At 38.7% G+C, this 21,654-nt stretch overlaps 2 protein-coding genes and 1 long non-coding RNA gene across 3 annotated transcripts; 2 read left to right on the top strand and 1 right to left on the bottom strand.

Moving 5' to 3' along the window:
• Nucleotides 1-12,976: 12,976 nt before the first annotated feature.
• Nucleotides 12,977-14,439, top strand: LOC143206981 (uncharacterized). Its single transcript, XR_013008584.1, has 3 exons — nucleotides 12,977-13,328; nucleotides 13,942-14,032; nucleotides 14,107-14,439. It is a non-coding gene; the product is annotated as an uncharacterized LOC143206981 (long non-coding RNA).
• Nucleotides 14,440-15,284: 845 nt separating this feature from the next.
• LOC143221971 (lipase 3) lies at nucleotides 15,285-17,247 on the bottom strand. Its single transcript, XM_076447717.1, has 7 exons — nucleotides 17,098-17,247; nucleotides 16,753-16,951; nucleotides 16,302-16,663; nucleotides 16,050-16,208; nucleotides 15,885-15,969; nucleotides 15,672-15,814; nucleotides 15,285-15,524 (listed from the first exon to the last, which is right to left on the bottom strand). The coding sequence occupies exons 1-7, from the start codon at nucleotides 17,245-17,247 to the stop codon at nucleotides 15,366-15,368; spliced, it is 1,257 nt and encodes a 418-aa protein (XP_076303832.1). The 3' UTR covers nucleotides 15,285-15,365.
• Nucleotides 16,768-21,164, top strand: LOC143221906 (pancreatic triacylglycerol lipase). Its single transcript, XM_076447564.1, has 9 exons — nucleotides 16,768-16,909; nucleotides 16,987-17,018; nucleotides 17,100-18,990; nucleotides 19,088-19,437; nucleotides 19,520-19,994; nucleotides 20,093-20,344; nucleotides 20,413-20,521; nucleotides 20,669-20,878; nucleotides 20,949-21,164. Exons 3-9 carry the CDS (start codon nucleotides 18,915-18,917, stop codon nucleotides 21,031-21,033), a joined length of 1,557 nt encoding a protein of 518 aa, XP_076303679.1. The 5' UTR covers nucleotides 16,768-16,909; nucleotides 16,987-17,018; nucleotides 17,100-18,914; the 3' UTR covers nucleotides 21,034-21,164.
• Nucleotides 21,165-21,654: the final 490 nt, after the last annotated feature.

Genomic DNA, 21,654 nt, shown 5'->3' with positions numbered 1-21,654 from the left:
CATCCAACAGTAATTGTTGAAGAAATTTGGTGTTGCGGAGACTGTAAATCAAATGGGAAACTTTCTTCCAGCAGATCTATTAATGGGTCTATTAACTTTTTTCCGTGTAACATTTTGTTTATTGTCTCGTTTCTTTGTTATAATAAATGGAAGCTTATGTTAATTTGTTGTTCTTCATTCTTTAATAAGCCCCTTTTAATTTCCCATCAGTTTCAACTCCATAAAGTAATAGTTTTCTGTAAAATCCGTATCAATGCCTCCGGATCGGAAACTTTCTGCCAGGGGTTGTATTAATTCGAGTAAAAAAGTTATTTTTTAATGTTGGACTATATGGATTTGGACTTTTCGTGAGAAGTTGGAGAAATTAGTTTACTGCACGATGTGAAAAGATATGTAGTGGACATGGCGCGTTGGAAAGAGGGACTTTCCGGACGCGGAAATTTCATCCTTCTCAAGTGCGCGCTGTGGACGGTTGCGTTGAGGGTTCGGTCGTAAAAGTGACGATTACCAGAACCCTGACTCAACCGTTGCAATGTCCTTGGCAGCGACGACTTTGAATTGTTTTGGGGAAGGAAACTTTCTCCTTACTCTTGAGGAACGGAGAATTCCTCCCCTTATTTTAACGGTCTTTCTCACGTTGCTAATCCTCCCACCAAAAAGGATTTTTACCAGTGGAAAAAAAGCTTGTGGCACTCGTTGAGAACGCATCGCTCTAGAGTTGCCCGCGCTACGTTAATTTATATCTCTGTACTTTGTTAGTACTCGATAGTCATTAACGTTTATAATCTAGTTTTCTCGTTATTGTTATTATTACTACATCTTGTTTTGTTTTGTTATTGTTACGTGTTATTGTTTTAATAAATATCTATATCGTTGTCTGTTAACCACGCGAAACATCATAGACACTGAATTACCCGTCACCCTAAAGATATTTTTCCAGAAATTGCAGTTGGCCGGAATTGTAGAGAAAATAGGTACTAAATATTGCATTTCACAACTTCTTTATGTGGGGCCTATATTGAAAATTTAAAAGATAGTTATAATAATTAACCATTTGCAGCTGTTTTAATTTCGGAGCTGTTTTAACTCGAAAATGAAACATCTCGTTCTAGGTAGAATAATTTCGTTCTATACGATTCTTTTCATTTGATGGATATGAAATTGATTGTAATACCTCATACAATAATTAAAGGTTTAGTAATTGATTAGCTACCAACATGTTTAACAATGTAAACAATATTTTGCATAATGGGACAGCAATTTTTAGTGGTGATTTCGAGTCACCACTGGAGTGCTAAGGGTTAAAGATGGTAGAAATTGCAGGATATTACAACAATGACAAATATTATAAAGCAGATACGCTAACGTTACCGTTATCGCGTCAGAAGGAATAGCTGCAAGCTGCAAGTACAATTGTATAGAGTATAGAATTTCGGGGAAAACTGAGAAGAGAGGGAGGGTTGCCGGAGGATTAATTATGGCGTGGAAGAACCGACGCGACGGTGCCCGTAAGGATAATCACGGTCGCCTAGAGTGGCCGGACTATGGCAGGGTAAGACGTGGTTTCCCTCGGGTCTCAATTATCCATCGGGCCTTAATTTGTCCGGGCTGTTTGTCTCTCGATCAAGCCGGTTCGTCGAGGTCCTGGTACTGTACTTTGGAAATGAAATGGATGATTATGTGAAAATTTGCTTGTCAAATGAACATTCTGGGAAAAGGTTCAGGTAATTTCGTGCAGAAAATCCAGAGTTGTTTTGGTAACTACCCAGGACTTATTGGCTCTCGCGACGGTCAAAGTAATTGCCCAGTTTTATCGACGTTTTATTACTTCGTCGCGTACCCTGGTATAAAGCAGCGAAAGCAATTTAGATATCGTGAAACGGTTCGAATTTCTTTTCTTGCTGTTCTTGGAAATTCTGAAATTGTCAACTCAGTGGTCGGCACGGATGAGACTTTTCAGGCCGCCTCCTTTCACCGGCCGCACGTCTCGTTCTCCGTAACGGCCTTTATCCTCGAGGCAGCTCAGGCCCGTATCTATCCCAGACCGTGCGAACTGCGTACAAAATTTCTGTTTATGAAACATTAGAAATTCCATTTCTTTATACACATATTTTTAGCGTGTCTTTCTTAACATGTATGAATTAAATGAAACGAGGCTTCATTAACTGATCTATTTTTATTGAATGGAGTAGAATTACACTGTCCAACAAATTTCAACTTTTTTTATGTTCCCCAATTACTGTAGGGTCCGTCTTATAGAGTTTTTCGCGCTGATTCCGAATCTGTTTTCAATTTTTTTCCTATACGCACAGTTTTTCAGGAACAAGGCTTTGAAAAAAAAACATATTTTTCAACTTCAAACAAATATTGTGATGTTATTATAAAAGATATTGAATTGTTCTTTCTGGCAAAAGATTCTGTAGACTTTCCCGAATACAGTGATATCCAATATTAATACATTATGATTGATTAAACATGTTTAAACAATGATTAAATACGGAGAGATTTCGTCGCGTCGGCGCACAGTGGAAAATTTGGCCCAGACTCGATTCAAAATCAAAGAACTTTCGATAGAAATGAGGTAGAGCGATGAAATTTTTTTAAAATGAAAGCTGAAACTTTGCAGAATATGGGAAAAATAGGGAAGTTATGGTACGAACGTTTTTTAACCGAGAAAATTCGTTAAACATGTAGAATTTAAAGAAATCGATTTTGCAATATCCTGAGGTCGTAGACAAATTTTGAGACCAGATTTGAAATCGGCGTGAAAAAATCTACGGGAAATGATATATAGCAAAAATTTTAAAAAAATTTTCCGCGCGTGGTATTGGAAAAACCACAATTTTCTCGAAATTGTGCAAGTTTAACGAATTTTCTCAACGTTAAAAAACGTTCTTACCATAATCTCCCTATTTTTCCCATATTCTGTAATGTTTCAGCTTTAATTTTTAAAAAATTTCATCGCTCTACCTTATTTCTATCAAAAGTTCTTCGATTTTGTCTCCGATTTGGACGAAAGGTCACACTGTGCGCCGTCTCCAGATTCTGACTTTTCGCCTCATGCTTTCGAAACTTCGGTAACGTGAAAACTCAGCCCGTCTGAGTGCCTGTTCAATTGCTTGCGCGCTACACACAAGCGTACCTCTACTCTGTCTGTGTGAACTACCTGCTCGACTGATCGACGCCGACGCGTTCCTTCGATTTTCACGTTGCCGAAGTTTCGGAAGCATGAGGCGAAAAGTCGGAATCTGGAGGCGGCGCGCATTTGAATCCCGGCACAGCGAGCGACGCGGCGATAACAGAACATACGGACAATAGGACGTCCTTATATTAGGGTATGTATTCGGATAATGGGGGTACGGATACGGGAGTCTCTACTGTATTCAAAGAACAAGTAGACATAATTGAAATCGTAATTCTAATTGCAATATTTTGTAGGACTCAATATAAATAGTACCGTATACTCATCTTTTTTTATCGATGAATATGATCACTAACTAAAATAAATTCCTAATAAGAAAAAAAAATGTTAACAACCCATTAAAAAGTGTTAAAAACGCGACTGAACATGTTGGTGAGAGTCCCATTTGGGGGTGAACGGAACTTTTAAGCTAGTGCTTGAAGCGGACCCTGGGATTCGGCAAGACCGCAGATGTGGCAACCAAACCTTGGGGTTTTCCAGCCATCTGGAAACTATCGAAACGGTGTAGCTTCGAATAATTTTCTGCCAGGGCGGCGAAGACTTCGGTCGCCGTGGCCAAGTGGTGCAATAAACACGGCCAGGTAACCCGACGCGCGTCGGCCAGCCAGACATATCGGCATGAAACCACTAACAAGTTAATTGCAGACCTTGTTTATTTTTCGTAATTGTTTCATGTAAATGACGCTAGCTGCTTCGTGTGGCGTTCTTCCGATTAAAAAAAGACTAATCTCAAGATAGAATTTGGACTGTGGATAGTGGATTTATTCAAAGTCTTCGAATAACGGCACAATCAATTTTCTACCGAAACCGAAATAATACCGGTATTCTTTCGGTTTTTCCAATGCTTAGGTTGTTCCAAATGAAAAAGGAACTACAGGCCACTTAATGTTCCGTCGTAAAACCCTCCGCGCGAAGGAACAAGCGCGAGTCCGAATTCACAGGCGAGGCCGTCATAAAACATTCAGCTAAAGACCTTCCAGATGTACCTCCCAACAAAGTGATTTTTAGCCAGCCGAAAGAAGCACAGCCGATGTAGCCAGATGTATTTGGACCTTTTATACCGTTAAAGTACTAAACTTTATACCGTAGCTACCTGCAACCGAACATACTCCTTGGTTTCAAATTCTTGCTTTAGTTTATTAAAAGGAAGTAGACTCGTTTTCAGGATTGCAAGGGTGCGGGATTCGCCTCTTATTCTCATCTCTCGATAATAATACAAACACGGGGTTTTTCACTAGTCAAAAACGCTAGATAAAAGATCGATCTAGGACACTATCTGCCTCAAAAGTTCTATTTTTTCGTTTACGAGGCGTAATTGGCATTATTCGGCAGCATGTAGCTATGAAAATAGCTTGTATGCTTCCGAATAATGCAAATTACGGTGACGACTAATGCAAATTTCGCCTCGTAAACGGAAAATAGGACTTTTGAGGCAGATAGTGTCCTAGATCGATCTTTTATCTAGCGTTTTTAACTAGTGAGAAACCCCGTGTTTGTATTATTATCGAGAGATGAGAAGAGGCGAATCCCGCACCCTTGCAATCCTGGAAAAAGGCTATACTGGAACTGCAATTACTCGAATTAATATTCGGACGTTCTAAAAAAGACGAGAACTCTTTTAATATTGTACTAAACGATTTGAACTTTTTTGGGGAGCTACAGCAATTAGTTTACTACAGGATGTGAAAAGAAATTTTTTCAAAAATTGCAATTGATCGGAATTGTATGAAAAAATACTAAGAGTTGCATTTTACAACTTTTTTATGTGGGCCCATATTGAAAAATTGAAAAATACGCTTTGTAGATCTGTGTCGACTAAACATATTTTGAAAATTTCGTCAAAATCGGTTGACGTTGCAATGAGCTACAAACGTTTAAAGATGGTAAAAATCGCAGATTTTCAGCCTACATCGAAGAATTCTTACATCTTTCAAGGCCTGTCGTTTTTTCCCGCATCAACCGATTTCGATGAAACTTTCACAGTGCACATTATTTCCGCAGGCCTACAAAACGTACTTTTTAAATTTTCAATATAGGCCCGCGCGAAAAAGTTGTAAAATGTAACTTTTAGTATTTTCTCTGCAATTCCGACCAAATGCATTTTTTGAAAAAATTTCTTTTCACATCCTGCAGTAAACTAATTGTTCCAGCTCCCCCAAAAAATTCAAATCGTATAGTACAATATTTAAAAAGTTATCATCTTCTTTAGATCGTCCGAATATTAATTCGTGTAACTGTACGTATTAGGGGATAATTAATGTATTACTAGTTTATTGATTTATGTGTAGGTTTACTCTTAATGTAACTGTAAAGAAAATTACGGCGAGGGGGGAAGAACGTAACATTCAATTTGTACATATAGTTTCCATCTCTCTTGCGATCAATGCAGACAATTTTTATTTTGCACAAAGATCCGCAGTCTAGGAAAAATAATATAGATATAATAGAAATAAATAAAATTTAATATTTTTTTATATCGGGTTTATTATTTCGTTTTCATTCAGAATCGGTATTTGGAATTGTCGGTAAAAAGGAAGACTGCTACATATTTGTACAATATGTAGAAATTCATTTCACCGACATTACCAACATTACTGACATAACCTCACCGACGGTGCTGCCCTGTATAACGGCATCCGCCGCTCCACGCAGACTCCACGAGCTGCCTTCCATTTGGACGGAAGAAGCTGCCCTCTAGATGCTGTGACGGCGGTGGACGGCGGACTTTGTTACATCTATGCGCATTTCTGGAAGCCCAGGTGGCATGAACTCCACACTCTTTCTAGATGTACTCCAACCGTTGCTCCGAGCAGCCAATAAGCGGCGTCTGGAACCGTACTGCCCTCCAAATTCACTCCACGCTCTGGACTGTCCCTGGCAGTTCCAAACTGTGCTATCAGGGCAGGAATAGTCCAGAGCGTGGAGTGAATTTGGAGGGCAGTATGGTTCCAGACGCCGCTTATTGGCTGCTCGGAGCAATGGTTGGAGTACATCTAGAAAGAGTGTGGAGTTGCATGCCAGTGGGCTTCCGAAAACGATTACAGGTGTACAAAGTCCGCCGTCACAGCATCTAGAGGGCAGCTTCTTCCTTCCAGATGGAAGGCAGCTCGTGGAGTCTGTGTGGAACGGCGGATGCCGTTATACAGGGCAGCACCGTCGGTGAGGTTATGTCAGTAATGTTGGTAATGTCGGTGAAATGAATTTCTACACATTGTACAAATATGTAGCAGTCTTCCTTTTTACCGACAATTCCAAATACCGATTCTGAATGAAAACGAAATAATAAACCCGATATAAAAAAATATTAAATTTTATTTATTTCTATTATATCTATATTATTTTTCCTAGACTGCGGATCTTTGTGCAAAATAAAAATTGTCTGCATCGATCGCAAGAGAGATGGAAACTATATGTACAAATTGAATGTTACGTTCTTCCCCCCTTGCCGTAATTTTCTTTACAGTTACATTAAGAGTAAACCTACACATAAATCAATAAACTAGTAATACATTAATTATCCCCTAATACGTACAGTTACACGAATTAATATTCGGACGATCTAAAGAAGATGATAACTTTTTAAATATTGTACTATACGATTTGAATTTTTTGGGGGAGCTGGAACAATTAGTTTACTGCAGGATGTGAAAAGAAATTTTTTCAAAAATTGCATTTGGTCGGAATTGCAGAGAAAATACTAAAAGTTACATTTTACAACTTTTTCGCGCGGGCCTATATTGAAAATTTAAAAAGTACGTTTTGTAGGCCTGCGTAAATAATGTGCACTGTGAAAGTTTCATCGAAATCGGTTGATGCGGGAAAAAACGACAGGCCTTGAAAGATGTAAGAATTCTTCGATGTAGGCTGAAAATCTGCGATTTTTACCATCTTTAAACGTTTGTAGCTCATTGCAACGTCAACCGATTTTGACGAAATTTTCAAAATATGTTTAGTCGACACAGATCTACAAAGCGTATTTTTCAATTTTTCAATATGGGCTCACATAAAAAAGTTGTAAAATGCAACTCTTAGTATTTTTTCATACAATCCCGATCAATTGCAATTTTTGAAAAAATTTCTTTTCACATCCTGTAGTAAACTAATTGCTGTAGCTACCCAAAAAAGTTCAAATCGTTTAGTACAGTATTAAAAAAGTTCTCGTCTTTTTTAGAACGTCCGAATATTAATTCGAGTAATTGCAGTTCCCGTATAGCCTTTTTCCAGGATTGCAAGGATGCAGGATTCGCCTCTTCTCATCTCTCGATAATAATACAAACACGGGGTTTCTCACTAGTTAAAAACGCTAGATAAAAGATCGATCTAGGGCCCCATCTCCCTCAAAGGTCCTATTTTCCGTTTACGAGGCGAAATTTGCATTAGTCGTCACCGTAATTTGCATTATTCGGGAGCATACAAGCTATTTTCATAGCTACATGCTGCCGAATAATGCCAATTACGCCTCGTAAACGAAAAAATAGAACTTTTGAGGCAGATAGTGTTCTAGATCGTTCTTTTATCTAGCGTTTTTGACTAGTGAAAAACCCCGTGTTTGTATTATTATCGAGAGATGAGAATAAGAGGCGAATCCCGCACCCTTGCAATCCTGAAAACGAGTCTACTTCCTTTTAATAAACTAAAGCAAGGATTTGAAACCAAGGAGTATGTTCGGTTGCAGGTAGCTACGGTATAAAGTTTAGTACATTAACGGTATAAAAGGTCCAAATACATCTGGCTACATCGGCTGTGCTTCTTTCGGCTTACCGGTATTATTTCGGTTTCGGTAGAAAATTGATTGTGCCGTTATTCGAAGACTTTGAATAAATCCACTATCCACAGTCCAAATTCTATCTTGAGATTAGTCTTTTTTTAATCGGAAGAACGCCACACGAAGCAGCTAGCGTCATTTACATGAAACAATTACGAAAAATAAACAAGGTCTGCAATTAACTTGTTAGTGGTTTCATGCCAATATGTCTGGCTGGCCGACGCGCGTCGGGTTACCTGGCCGTGTTTATTGCACCACTTGGCTACGGTGACCGAAGTCTTCGCCGCCCTGGCAGAAAATTATTCGAAGCTACACCGTTTCGATAGTTTCCAGATGGCTGGGAAACCCAAAGGTCTGGTCGCCACATGTGCGATCTTGCCGAATCCTAGGGCCCGCTTCAAGCACTAGCTTAAAAGTTCCGTTCACCCCCAAATGGGACTTTCACCAACATGTTCAGTCGCGTTTTTAACACTTTTTAATGCGTTGTTAACATTTTTTTATCTTATTAGGAATTTATTTTAGTTAGTGATCATATTCATCGATAAAAAAAGATGAGTATACGGTACTATTTATATTGAGTCCTACAAAATATTGCAATTAGAATTACGATTTCAATTATGTCTACTTGTTCTTTGAATACAGTAGAGACTCCCGTATCCGTACCCCCATTATCCGAATACATACCCTAATATAAGCAAAGAGGATTAGATTGAATATAAGGACGTCCTATTGTCCGTATGTTCTGTTATCGCCGCGTCGCTCGCTGTGCCGGGATTCAAATGCGCGCCGTCTCCAGATTCCGACTTTCTGACTCATGCTTCCGAAACTTTGGCAACGTAAAAATCGAAGGAACGCGTCGGCGTCGATCAGTCGAGCAGGTAGTTCACACAGACAGAGTAGAGGTACGCTTGTGTGTAGCGCGCAAGCAATTGAACAGGCACTCAGACGGGCTGAGTTTTCACGTTACCGAAGTTTCGAAAGCATGAGGCGAAAAGTCAGAGTCTGGAGACGGCGCACAGTGTGACCTTTCGTCCAAATCGGAGACAAAATCGAAGAACTTTTGATAGAAATAAGGTAGAGCGATGAAATTTTTTAAAAATTAAAGCTGAAACATTACAGAATATGGGAAAAATAGGGAGATTATGGTAAGAACGTTTTTTAACGTTGAGAAAATTCGTTAAACTTGCACAATTTCGAGAAAATTGTGGTTTTTCCAATACCACGCGCGGAAATTTTTTTTTAATTTTTGCTATATATCATTTCCCGTAGATTTTTTCACGCCGATTTCAAATCTGGTCTCAAAATTTGTCTACGACCTCAGGATATTGCAAAATCGATTTCTTTAAATTCTACATGTTTAACGAATTTTCTCGGTTAAAAAACGTTCGTACCATAACTTCCCTATTTTTCCCATATTCTGCAAAGTTTCAGCTTTCATTTTAAAAAAATTTCATCGCTCTACCTCATTTCTATCGAAAGTTCTTTGATTTTGAATCGAGTCTGGTCCAAATTTTCCACTGTGCGCCGACGCGACGAAATCTGTCCGTATTTAATCATTGATTAAACACGTTTAATCAATCATAATGTATTAATATTGGATATCACTGTATTCGGGAAAGTCTACAGAATCTTTTGCCAGAAAGAACAATTCAATATCTTTTATAATAACATCACAATATTTGTTTGAAGTTGAAAAATATGTTTTTTTTTCAAAGCCTTGTTCCTGAAAAACTGTGCGTATAGGAAAAAAATTGAAAACAGATTCGGAATCAGCGCGAAAAACTCAGGCCAATAAGTCCTGGGTAGTTACCAAAACAACTCTGGATTTTCTGCACGAAATTACCTGAACCTTTTCCCGGAATGTTCGTTTGACAAGCAAATTTTCACATAATCATCCATTTCATTTCCAAAGTACAGTACCAGGACCTCGACCAACCGGCTTGATCGAGAGACAAACAGCCTGGACAAATTAAGGCCCGATGGATAATTGAGACCCGAGGGAAACCACGTCTTACCCTGCCATAGTCCGGCCACTCTAAGCGACCGTAATTATCCTTACGGGCACCGTCGCGTCGGTTCTTCCACGCCATAATTAATCCTCCGGCAACCCTGCCTCTCTTCCCAGTTTTCCCCGAAATTCTATACTCTATACAATTGTACTTGCAGCTTGCAGCTATTCCTTCTGACGCGATAACGGTAACGTTAGCGTATCTGCTTTATAATATTTGTCATTGTTGTAATATCCTGCAATTTCTACCATCTTTAACCCTTAGCACTCCAGTGGTGACTCGAAATCACCACTAAAAATTGCTGTCCCATTATGCAAAATATTGTTTACATTGTTAAACATGTTGGTAGCTAATCAATTACTAAACCTTTAATTATTGTATGAGGTATTACAATCAATTTCATATCCATCAAATGAAAAGAATCGTATAGAACGAAATTATTCTACCTAGAACGAGATGTTTCATTTTCGAGTTAAAACAGCTCCGAAATTAAAACAGCTGCAAATGGTTAATTATTATAACTATCTTTTAAATTTTCAATATAGGCCCCACATAAAAAAGTTGTGAAATGCAACATTTAGTACCTATTTTCTCTACAATTCCGGCCAACTGCAATTTCTGGAAAAATATCTTTAGGATGACGGGTAATTCAGTGTCTATGATGTTTCGCGTGGTTAACAGACAACGATATAGATATTTATTAAAACAATAACACGTAACAATAACAAAACAAAACAAGATGTAATAATAATAACAATAACGAGAAAACTAGATTATAAACGTTAATGACTATCGAGTACTAACAAAGTACAGAGATATAAATTAACGTAGCGCGGGCAACTCTAGAGCGATGCGTTCTCAACGAGTGCCACAAGCTTTTTTTCCACTGGTAAAAATCCTTTTTGGTGGGAGGATTAGCAACGTGAGAAAGACCGTTAAAATAAGGGGAGGAATTCTCCGTTCCTCAAGAGTAAGGAGAAAGTTTCCTTCCCCAAAACAATTCAAAGTCGTCGCTGCCAAGGACATTGCAACGGTTGAGTCAGGGTTCTGGTAATCGTCACTTTTACGACCGAACCCTCAATGCAACCGTCCACAGCGCGCACTTGAGAAGGATGAAATTTCCGCGTCCGGAAAGTCCCTCTTTCCAACGCGCCATGTCCACTACATATCTTTTCACATCGTGCAGTAAACTAATTTCTCCAACTTCTCACGAAAAGTCCAAATCCATATAGTCCAACATTAAAAAAGTTACAGTTACTCGAATTAATACAACCCCTGGCAGAAAGGTTCCGATCCGGAGGCATTGATACGGATTTTACAGAAAACTATAACTTTATGGAGTTGAAACTGATGGGAAATTAAAAGGGGCTTATTAAAGAATGAAGAACAACAAATTAACATAAGCTTCCATTTATTATAACAAAGAAACGAGAAAATAAACAAAATGTTACACGGAAAAAAGTTAATAGACCCATTAATAGATCTGCTGGAAGAAAGTTTCCCATTTGATTTACAGTCTCCGCAACACCAAATTTCTTCAACAATTACTGTTGGATGATTCTTATAGAGTTTTTTGCGCTGATTCCGAATTTGCCCTTAATTTTTCTCCTAGATACAAATTTCGGATCACGAATAATAGATACAAAATTTGTAATTAGTTACTCGAAGATATAGATACACAGGGGACCACCTGTAGCGGTATTTTCGAATACCTCGAAACCATTCTGCACTTCGCAATCATAACTTAAATTGTGTTTCTTTTTTTTCAATTACAAAAAGTGGACAGCGAAAGTCGACAGCGCGAACTGCATCAATTCTTTAAGTTGAAAATAAATGTAGACAATTAAAAAATGTTTTTGGTTAAACTTTTCATTAAAACTCGAAGCAATAAATATTTACCGAACAAAACGATTATAGATGCGGGATTCGATTCGGGGCCAGAAGATTCCCAGCCGTATATATGTACTTGTTTTGTTAACGACTACCCAACCTCTAAAAAATTATAAAAAAATTAAGAACGGTTGCTTCAATAATATCCAAGTACTGAATTCTTATAAAACTGGAGTCTCTAACACTTCAATACAAAACATGCATTTTCTTGGAATTTTTGGAGGTTTTCAATTTTTTAAAACATGTTTCCGTAATCCGAAAAATCTGAAAAAATACACATTAATAATCAGGATGAGACACAACTAACGTAACAATATAAATGTGGTCAACTGAAGACTTTGATGTATGTATATACATAAAATCGGCAATTTTATGTTTTCCGATTTGTTTAAAAATCGATTTTGCAACCAAAAATTTTGAAAAAAATCTCAGTAGTGTATGCTATTCGGTAGAATATTCATGAATTTTTTCATAATTTTCTGTTGAACATGACGTGACTAAAAACAAATTTGGTTGGATACTTCTGACCATCTTTTCCGGCTATACCTTCAGAATCAACGAAACCATTATTTAAAAAATACAAAATATATTTCTTTTTACATCGTTAAAACCGATTTTTCAAAAAAAATTAGGCCTAATTTCTCTTCGATATCTCTTTTAGATCAAAAGTTATAGCAAAATGTGCGTCGCGCCGCGTGCTGTGCCCGAGATTCAAATGCGCGCCGTCTCCAGATTCCGACTTTTCGCCTCATGCTTCCGAAACTTCGGCAACGTGAAAATTGGTGAAAATCGAAGGAACGCGTCGCCGACGCGTTCGGTCGAGCAGGTAGTCACACGGACATGCTAGAGGTACGTTTGTTGTGTAGCGCGCGTGCAATCGAACATGCACCAACACGGGCAAGCGCGGTCGACACCGCTCACGGATACGACGATACGTCAGGGAAGGGGAAACTGCCGTTCAGTTTTCAGCAGTTTTCAGTTATTCTCTCAACTGTCAACAGTTCTCAAGTTCTCGTTCGCTTAGCTCGGTCGTAATATCTGTGGTTGTCAGGAGGACGCCGCCGCATGTCACATTGTACTTTCACTTTCGAGATATTGTCGTTTAAAGTTTTGATGACTAATGCTTTGACAAGGACATTGGTTATAAATTGTATTATTTTTTCGAGCCTTTTGTATTGATTTTCGTTACGTTTTTTCTGGTAAATACCTAATCCTACACTATAAAGTTCAATAAATGCATAAACTGAAATTTTTTGAAATTGTGACATGCAGCGTTTTTCTTGACACAATCACAGATATATTTACATAGCTTCGCTCTGTGGTTACACGTTACACTCGCGAGTGCGGTCTGCGTTGCGGCATTTGACTATTTGACTATTTATTAGATTGACTTGCTTGGATTATGTGATTACGTGGATTACTTGGATTACGTGCACTACGTGGAAGGAAGGAAGAACGGAAGGTATTTGTACATATTTATATTGGTTAATCGGTTTCATTTTGCTCAAATGTCTCCGAAAATCTTCGCGTGAAAAAGCGTGAGAACGCTTGTCGGCACACCACGCGACAGTGCCATTTGCCATCACGTATGAGGTGCTACGGGGCGAGTATGTTCACTTCAATGTAGAGTCCAAAATAGTAAATTGTTTGTTTCTTTATCACTTTATCACTCTCTTTTCATTATCATTATTATCATTTATCACTTTAAACAAATCCAACACAATTCAGCTTTGGCCCATTCAGATTAGAATTAGCTTAGCAATATTCTAAATCGGCAAAATGATGGCTTAAACCAATTCAGTAAGGCAAGTATTTAATCTTCTTCACTTGCTTCTCATCATCGAATTATTTTATTTCTGGTAGTACATTCTTTTGTTTGTAGTTCAACTTAATCGATTTTTTATAAATATCATTGCAATATTTGAATCAGTTAGGTATATTAGTTGATGAAAAACGTCAGAAGACCTTTTGTAATTGTAGCACCAGAAATTAGAAAATTCGTTGAGATGAGCAATAAGCGAAGAAGATTAAATACTCACCTTTACTCACTGTGTAATTGAAAATCTAATTTACAGAACAGAGGATAAATATAATGTGCTATCCAGGGAAGGAGTAGAAGGAAGCTGCGGCAACCGGGGAAGAGGAAGACCTCTAATTTTTCGCGTGGTACGTATATCTAATTATGCCATTCAACACACATGCATATATTGTACATTACTGATTTTCTTTGTATTTTTTAGGTATCCCACCTATGCCAGAACGTGCTACGGGCCACAAGTTTCGGGAAGCAGAGGCAACAACGTGTAATAATCACAATATACAGGGTGTTCCGTTTAAATACGAACACCTAAATATCTCTTCAGGTTATTGTGATGCAAAAAATATTTGTTACGTAATGCGCATGGTGTCAATGGACCAAATATCTGGCACACCGTGCACGTTACGTAACAAATATTTTTTGCATCACAATAACCTGAAGAGATATTTAGGTGTTCGTCCAATAATAAAGCATAGTAATAATAAAAAATTATAATATTTATTATATATATATATATATTCCTTGTGTCATTGTCCATGTGTCTTTACCAACTCCCTGCGGCGTATTAAAAAATAAGAAAAAGTAAATTTTCTTTTCCCTTATACGACACTTTGTCTTTTTTTGCATGGGGACATTTTAATCTTAGCTTCCATCTCTTGCAATGGATGCAGAGAATTTTTATTTTGCACAAATTATTTTTTTTTTCGTTTTCTCTCCTTGCATATGACTGAATATTCATTCAAAAATCAGTATTGTCGGTAAAAAGGAAAACTGCTACATATTTGTACAATAGAAATCTACTTTATCGACATCTGCCACATTAGTGCGATCTGCCCTTACCGACGGCGCTGCCCTGTATAACGGCATTCGCCGCATTAATCAGTGCGACCGTGCTGCCATCTTGCGGGGAAGCGGAATCCAGGATAGAGTGGCGTTCCAGCTGGACTGCAGAAAGCTGCATTCCGCGTGGACTGGTTCCAGGTGGAGTCTACCGTGGGTTGGGTTAGGTATATTGGTATATATATATCAATCGGACTCCCGCGTTGTTGCCATTTTTACCTTCAGCACGGCTAGTACTATACTCTATCCAACGAGAGAGCAGTACCGCGTAAAGACCAGTTTTCGTTTGTCGCTGCGCATCTTCGCCCTAATTGGTTCAAGAAAGTGGGGAGGGGATAGTGAAGTGAGAGATGATAGGGATGATAGGGGATGATAGAGATGTCGTAACTATTTCCATGTATGTACTCGTTTGAAACCTTTTGATCGGATGTAAATTGATGGAGAGAGAGAGAGAGAGCCTTGATTGCCATAAAATTCTGTGGGGTTCTTTCAGGTTAATACAACATAATAATTGAATTACATAAATATTTAGAAGCGGTATTTACTCATATTTATATTTAACAATATACATTTGTATTTAACAAGAAAGTAAGTTTAACAACCAATCTTTGCGATAGGATCTCATAGGTTTTTCCTGTGAACTTCCATACGGCTGAGAATTCTGTTGTATAGCAACGTGTCGACGTCCTTGCCCCAAACAAAATCCAAATGACTGAACTCTTTATGTGGAACCAAGAAACTCTGAGCATTAGGCAGCTGCTCGTATAACTTTCTTACGTCCTGTGAAAGCACGATGGAATTAGTTTTCGAAACTACTATAGGGACTAGCAAATGTCTTGTGAATTTCATCTATTTTACAAAGACTCAAGTAAGTGTGCATCGTATTTGTGCATTTAAGAAACCTACCCTTACTCGTAAAAGACATACCTTGTAGCTAACCAACTGATCTTTGGTGCTATAGTACAAGTAGACAGGCATCCTGATGTTGGCAAGATTATACTTAGTAGGATGAATGCTACCGTATGCTTTTAAGTTACCGAATAAGCCACGATCGTAATGTGCAAAATTTCCTAGAAAAATAATGGGCGATAGTAATCTAGAATTGTTGCAAAAGTATCCAACATCATACTTATTACTAACCAGAATTAATTAGTTGAGCGTAATGTACGAATTGTCTGGCAGCTGCTCCAGCAGGATCGTATTGGCCAACTTCGGGTATAAGAGTCTACGAATTAAAGTTTGTAACAATATTCTGTTCCATACGCATCAAACGTTCCATAGATACGATAAAAATGTACTAATTACCCTATTCAGCTGTTTAAAGCTAGGTCCGCCAATAAGGAATATTATGCTAGTACACAGTGGACTTGTAATTGCTTCCTCTTGGCAAGCAATTTTTGCTACATCTTGTATAAATTTGCCCGACGGCTGGAATTCGTACATGCCTATCGCATTTGTGAGTTTCTAAAAATTAGAAGTATACGTTTAGATATTGTATGCGCATACATACATATACCTTTTTTAACGATATTTCATGATTTAATTAACGAATATTACCTCGATACTATTGACAAAGGGGGCCAGAAGTTTCATGAATGGGTTCGTCATATGAGACATGAAGGATGCTGGTGCTAAAGGAAATGCTGCTTCAATTTTCTCTTGATAGTCCGGTCGCTCGCTTGCCATCACTAAAAACGTGGTGCCCCCTTGGCTATGGCCAACGTACATGATTTTTTTTTGACCAGTTACTTTCAGTATATGATCGATCATTGCTGGAAGGTCGTATATCCCCATCTCATGCCAGCTGAACATCCAATATTGTTTATCCTTGGTAGTTAACCATTTATGTTTCCGTGAATATCTATTGCCGCGTACGTTACCCATCCATACATCGTAGCCCCAATCCGCTAATATGTATCCTATGAGCAACAGCAATCCCATTTAGCGCTTTTTAATTCGTCACGTTTATCCGAATTAGATACATAAGTTTCATGGTAATTTGACGTACCTAAACTTTTTTCAGGGGTTCCCAACACCCAGGTGGCCGAGCAGTCCAGAAGACCATGGATAAGCAGTACGGCAGGCTTACCGTTGCTTTTGGGACTCTTTTTGGATCCTACGATTCTATGTATCTGTAGAATATATCCATCCGTGGTGGCAACTTCGTGAGTTTCACCTATATATCCATACTTCTGTCCACGTACTGCCTGTTACATTATTATTCATTTCAAATTGTTTTCAGGGGTAAAACAGCGTTATTTAACGGTGTAAGTGGTAAGTGAATTTCTAATTATTAAAGTACTGATATTTACGCGTTACTGTCGGACTTAAATAAGGAAACTTATTTACTTACAGCGGATGGAGCGTTGTTTTTAAGGGGAACAAGACCCCGGTTCTCGTCGTCAAAGTCAACGTAATTAATCGACTCGTAGTCGTACTCGGATAAAGGAATTCCCAGTATCACCGGTACAACACAGTAACAAAGGATTAATAGTGGCAGCATTGTTATTGTATGCGACGATACTTCGAACCGGTCACTGATGCCTAGTTAACCCCAGCCGTATATAAAGCATCTTCCACCGAAATACGTGGATGCGTGTATAGAAACACGGATTATATTCTTATCGATGATTAATTGACAAATTGTCATTCACGTCGGGGGGCTACGTGGTGATCGTCGATGCATTATCTCAAGAACCACCTGCGGCATATCTTGATATGTTACGTACATCTGAAATTTTTTTAAATATCGATCGGCGATCTTACAATGTATCTCGTATCACTATGCTGATTGAAAATCGTTTTGCGCCTAGGGAAATTGTTTTCGATCGTCTCGAATATATAAAGTCCTGAAGTCCCGAGTCTGTGTGGGAAGTAGTTACGCATCGCGATAGTAGTCACTCAAATTTAAAAGAGAATGCATTCATTCTTCGTCTACTAGTTCGCAACGGAACGATACGCGATCGAGTAGATCGGGGAAATGTTTATACGCGCGCGAACTCGTCTATCCGGTTTGTCAAGATTTAAAGGAGAAACACCGAAGGCTTTAGGTGGTCCTTTCTTGTTCCGCTCGCACATTCGTGTTCTCTCAAAAAACTGTACAAAACTATCTATGTCTGTTTTCGTTATCGAATAAAGTCTCGAATCTCTATTCGATACGAATCAAGAATCTCTGTATCTGTGTAAAAATCTCCACACTTGTGTGACAAAGTACTTATCTTCTTTCCAAGTACATATCTATGTAGTGGTACAAGGCTAAGTATGTACGCGAAAATATATCTCTGAAGTATTTACAACTCCAACCATGTAGCTGGGTATTTGGAAAAATGTTAAAAATAGCAACATCTTAAACTTAGAAAATATACTGCTCTTAAATTCAGGGAACTGGAAATATACATAAACAGCGAACTTCCTAAATATTGTGAACGCGTTGGGTTAAACGCCTCACTGAAATGCTCAGAGTGAAAGCAACAAGCCTCTCTATGAACTCGACGAGCCCTTGTTTGCTCTTGTGAGACGTCCTAAATATTACATCACATTGGTTGGTGTAAAAGGGGGACATAGCATAATCGTTGATGACCGAGCGAAAGTCTTGCAGTTAATGCACGCGTGTTTCGTTCAACCAGTCGTAACAGAGCCGGTCACACTTCATCGACGGGTATTGCTTATGAATCGATTTATACCAGTATTCTTGACCAACATATTTTACTATTAGTTTAAACTTCTTTAAGCGAAAAAACGTTAAATCGAATTATTTATGTATACGTTGTCCGATTCACACAGCTATCAATAAATCATTTTGTATTGTATTAATATTTGCACTGTTTCGATCATTGTACCGAATGATATATCCAAGTCATCTATAAGTGTTCGTTTAAATGGTAAAACGATTGTTTCGAGTGAAACAGTGGTTGCGAAAATTAGTAGTTCCTGTATTTTGTAATCGTAATAATCGACTGGGAGAGGTGTGTATGGAGAAGCCGTTTGTGGACGCCGGTTTCAGTCTACGTCAGGCAAAAGAGTTGGAGGAAAGAATATTTTGATGAAAAGAGAGAACTTTAAGCCCAGGAGGAGAAAGGAAAAATCGAGAAAAAGAAGAAGAAGAAGAAGAAGGAAGCGAGGATTGCAGTAGAACTAAAGACCAAGCAGCGAAAAGGAGTCAAGAGAAAGATGCAGTTTGTTTCTTTAAAATACCATATTATTGTACTATTGTTTATTATGTGGGATACAGAGGCCAAACGTACAAGTAAGTTAATGACAAAACTATTTATGCATTGTTTTAATCAAACTTTTTTTGAAATTTCTCTCTCTCTCTCTCTCTCTCTCTCTCTATTTGTTTTCAGTAAAACTTTTAACTGTGAGGAACAGAGCGATGCTACACAGAAAAGGAATAATACGCGCAGATCTCAAGCCGAAAATTTGCTTCGATTTGGTTGGTTGTTTCTCCGATCCGCCAGCTCATTTGACATTGAAGCGAGCTCCACAACATCCAAGTATAATTCAGACCAGGTTTTTACTGTACACCCGTGCCAAACAAGATTCGCCCGACGGTCTTCGGTATGGCGATGATTTTAAATCTATTTTGCAATCAAAATACGATGCGAGAAAGCCTCTGAAAGTCATCATACACGGTTACAAAGGAAGTGGTAGCGATGTCGGAGCCATACTTCTTGCAAAGAGCCTATTGAACATTGTAAGCCAACAGTTAAAAAATATTTGAACTGCGCGATACGAGTCTTTTGCATTCTATTGCATGATGAAAAATTGTCTTTCAGGAAGATGTAAATGTGTTGGTTCTGGATTGGACAAAAGGCGCGGCGACAACGTATTCGGCAGCTGTGGCAAACACCGAACTAGTCGGTCGTCAACTGGGCTTGGTTCTCCTAGATGCCATCGGTCTCGGCACTCCTTCCGAACATATTCATGTAATCGGCTTTAGTCTCGGTGCCCATGTCGCTGGCTGTGCCTCGGAGATTCTGAAAAGAAAGGATCATCTTTTGGGACGTATAACTGGTTTGGACCCGGCGTCTCCGTTCTTCAGAAATCACTTATTCCGAGAAAAATCGAGGAAACTGGACGCCAGTGATGCTCAACTGGTCGATGTGATTCACACGGACGGATCCGAGGACTTTGCGGATGGGTTTGGCCTCTTGAAACCCCTTGGCCATGTCGACTTCTTTCCCAACGGTGGTAGGCAACAGCCTGGCTGCAACGACGTAAAAAACTCTGTTGTTGTTAGCCATATGAATGGTACGGTTCTCTGTTTTCTTTTTTCTTTTTTAATTTTTCGGCAAAGGAATCGATAGAACGATAATGATCGGGAGCGTAATTGTTAACCACCACTTTAGAGGATAGCTTAACTAGGGAGGTTGCGTGTAGTCATTTGAGAGCTTGGGCTCTCTTCCTGGAAAGCGTTCGAATGGTTAACGAAACGTGCAAGTTCGTTGCCTGGCCGTGTCCGCAAGGAAGAAGATCTTATGTAAACGGACTGTGTTTTCCCATGGAGTCCACATTCTGGTCTCAAGAAATGGGTTACGGAGCTGATCGTGGTGCTTTAGGGATCTACTATTTAACGACACGAGAGGAGGAACCATTTTGCGGTATAAATCGAAAATTCCATTGATCACCGAACTATCGCAAATAGAACTGAAGTTCTTATTGTTACCAGGTGAACCGTTCAGAGCGTCTGTCACGGTATCCGAAGACACCCCAAGAACATCGGGAATGTTGTTCATCAAAGTTAAACAATACAATTCGACGTTTAAGATTGAATGCCCGTAAGGAATGCATTAATACGAGATGTCTTATTTGATGCTCTAGCTGTCAGTTATACGTTGAATGATTTGCGTAAAACAACAAAATCGATCTCTTATGTCTTATGTCATATAAAAATGTAAACAGTTCTGTCAAAATATTTGTTCAAGATTATTAAACCGGAAGCTTAATCGAATGACGTACTACAACATCGCAGCGGCGATAAGATATCAATCACGCCCTGACAATCAATCGACGATAATAGCACAGGTTTGGTATCAAAATCGTGTGGATGAAGCAGAGGATGGTTTGAAAACAGTTCATTATTCAGATAAATTATTGATAGACAAACTTACGCTCGAAGACAGGAAAGGAAACAGGCACGTGTAAACGGTTGTATTTATTGTTTCATAATTTTTTCATTTCTTTTCTATTTCAACGTTGTTTTAGGTGGGAGTATTGTATGCGAAACGCTGTAGTGAATTCGCAAGAAAAATCAATGGCTCTACGACTCGGGGAATGCAATGTTTTATAAACGCAACACAAATCAATCATAAGATATACTTTGATGAAATTTCTATCGTTATCTCTCTTATCGTGACACAGATGAATTATATATATGTAATAGATCGAGATCAATAAAGAGGACAGGTGTTCAGCGATAAATTCTTAACAATATTTTTCACGGCTAAAGTTTTTTCATAGAACGGAGATTATTCTATACAATGATTATTCCTATGCTATCGAACAATGAATTTTTCAAATTGCGCGCTTCGATGATAACGCACGTGTTCGTTCTCATCGATTCAGTGCTTCGATTGAGCCCAACTTTTTTGATACGATGGATGGCCGCTAGAGGCGCTGCGCGGAAAAACAGTAACGTATCTACTATTGGGTAGATGAAATGGGGTTCCTTGAGCACCCCGCAGAATTTTAAAAAATTTATATGATTTGATTCTGAAAAATGAATGTATAACAAGTGTATTTGTGTATATTTTGTAACTCGTAGGACACGTCCTGGAGTCTTTTTGTCTGGTAAGATTATTTCGATTCATTCCCGCCAATATAACTGTCTCAGGGCTCTGGCCGCTCTGCTACCCAATAGTAGATACGTTACTATTTTTCCGCGCAGCGCCTCTAGCGGCGATCCATCGTA

The sequence above is a fragment of the Lasioglossum baleicum genome, chromosome 3 (assembly GCF_051020765.1).
Source record: "Lasioglossum baleicum chromosome 3, iyLasBale1, whole genome shotgun sequence".
Taxonomy (NCBI): Eukaryota; Metazoa; Arthropoda; class Insecta; order Hymenoptera; family Halictidae; genus Lasioglossum; species Lasioglossum baleicum.
The sequence above is the reverse complement of the archived record's forward strand: the minus strand, read 5'-3'. Positions and strand labels throughout refer to the sequence as shown.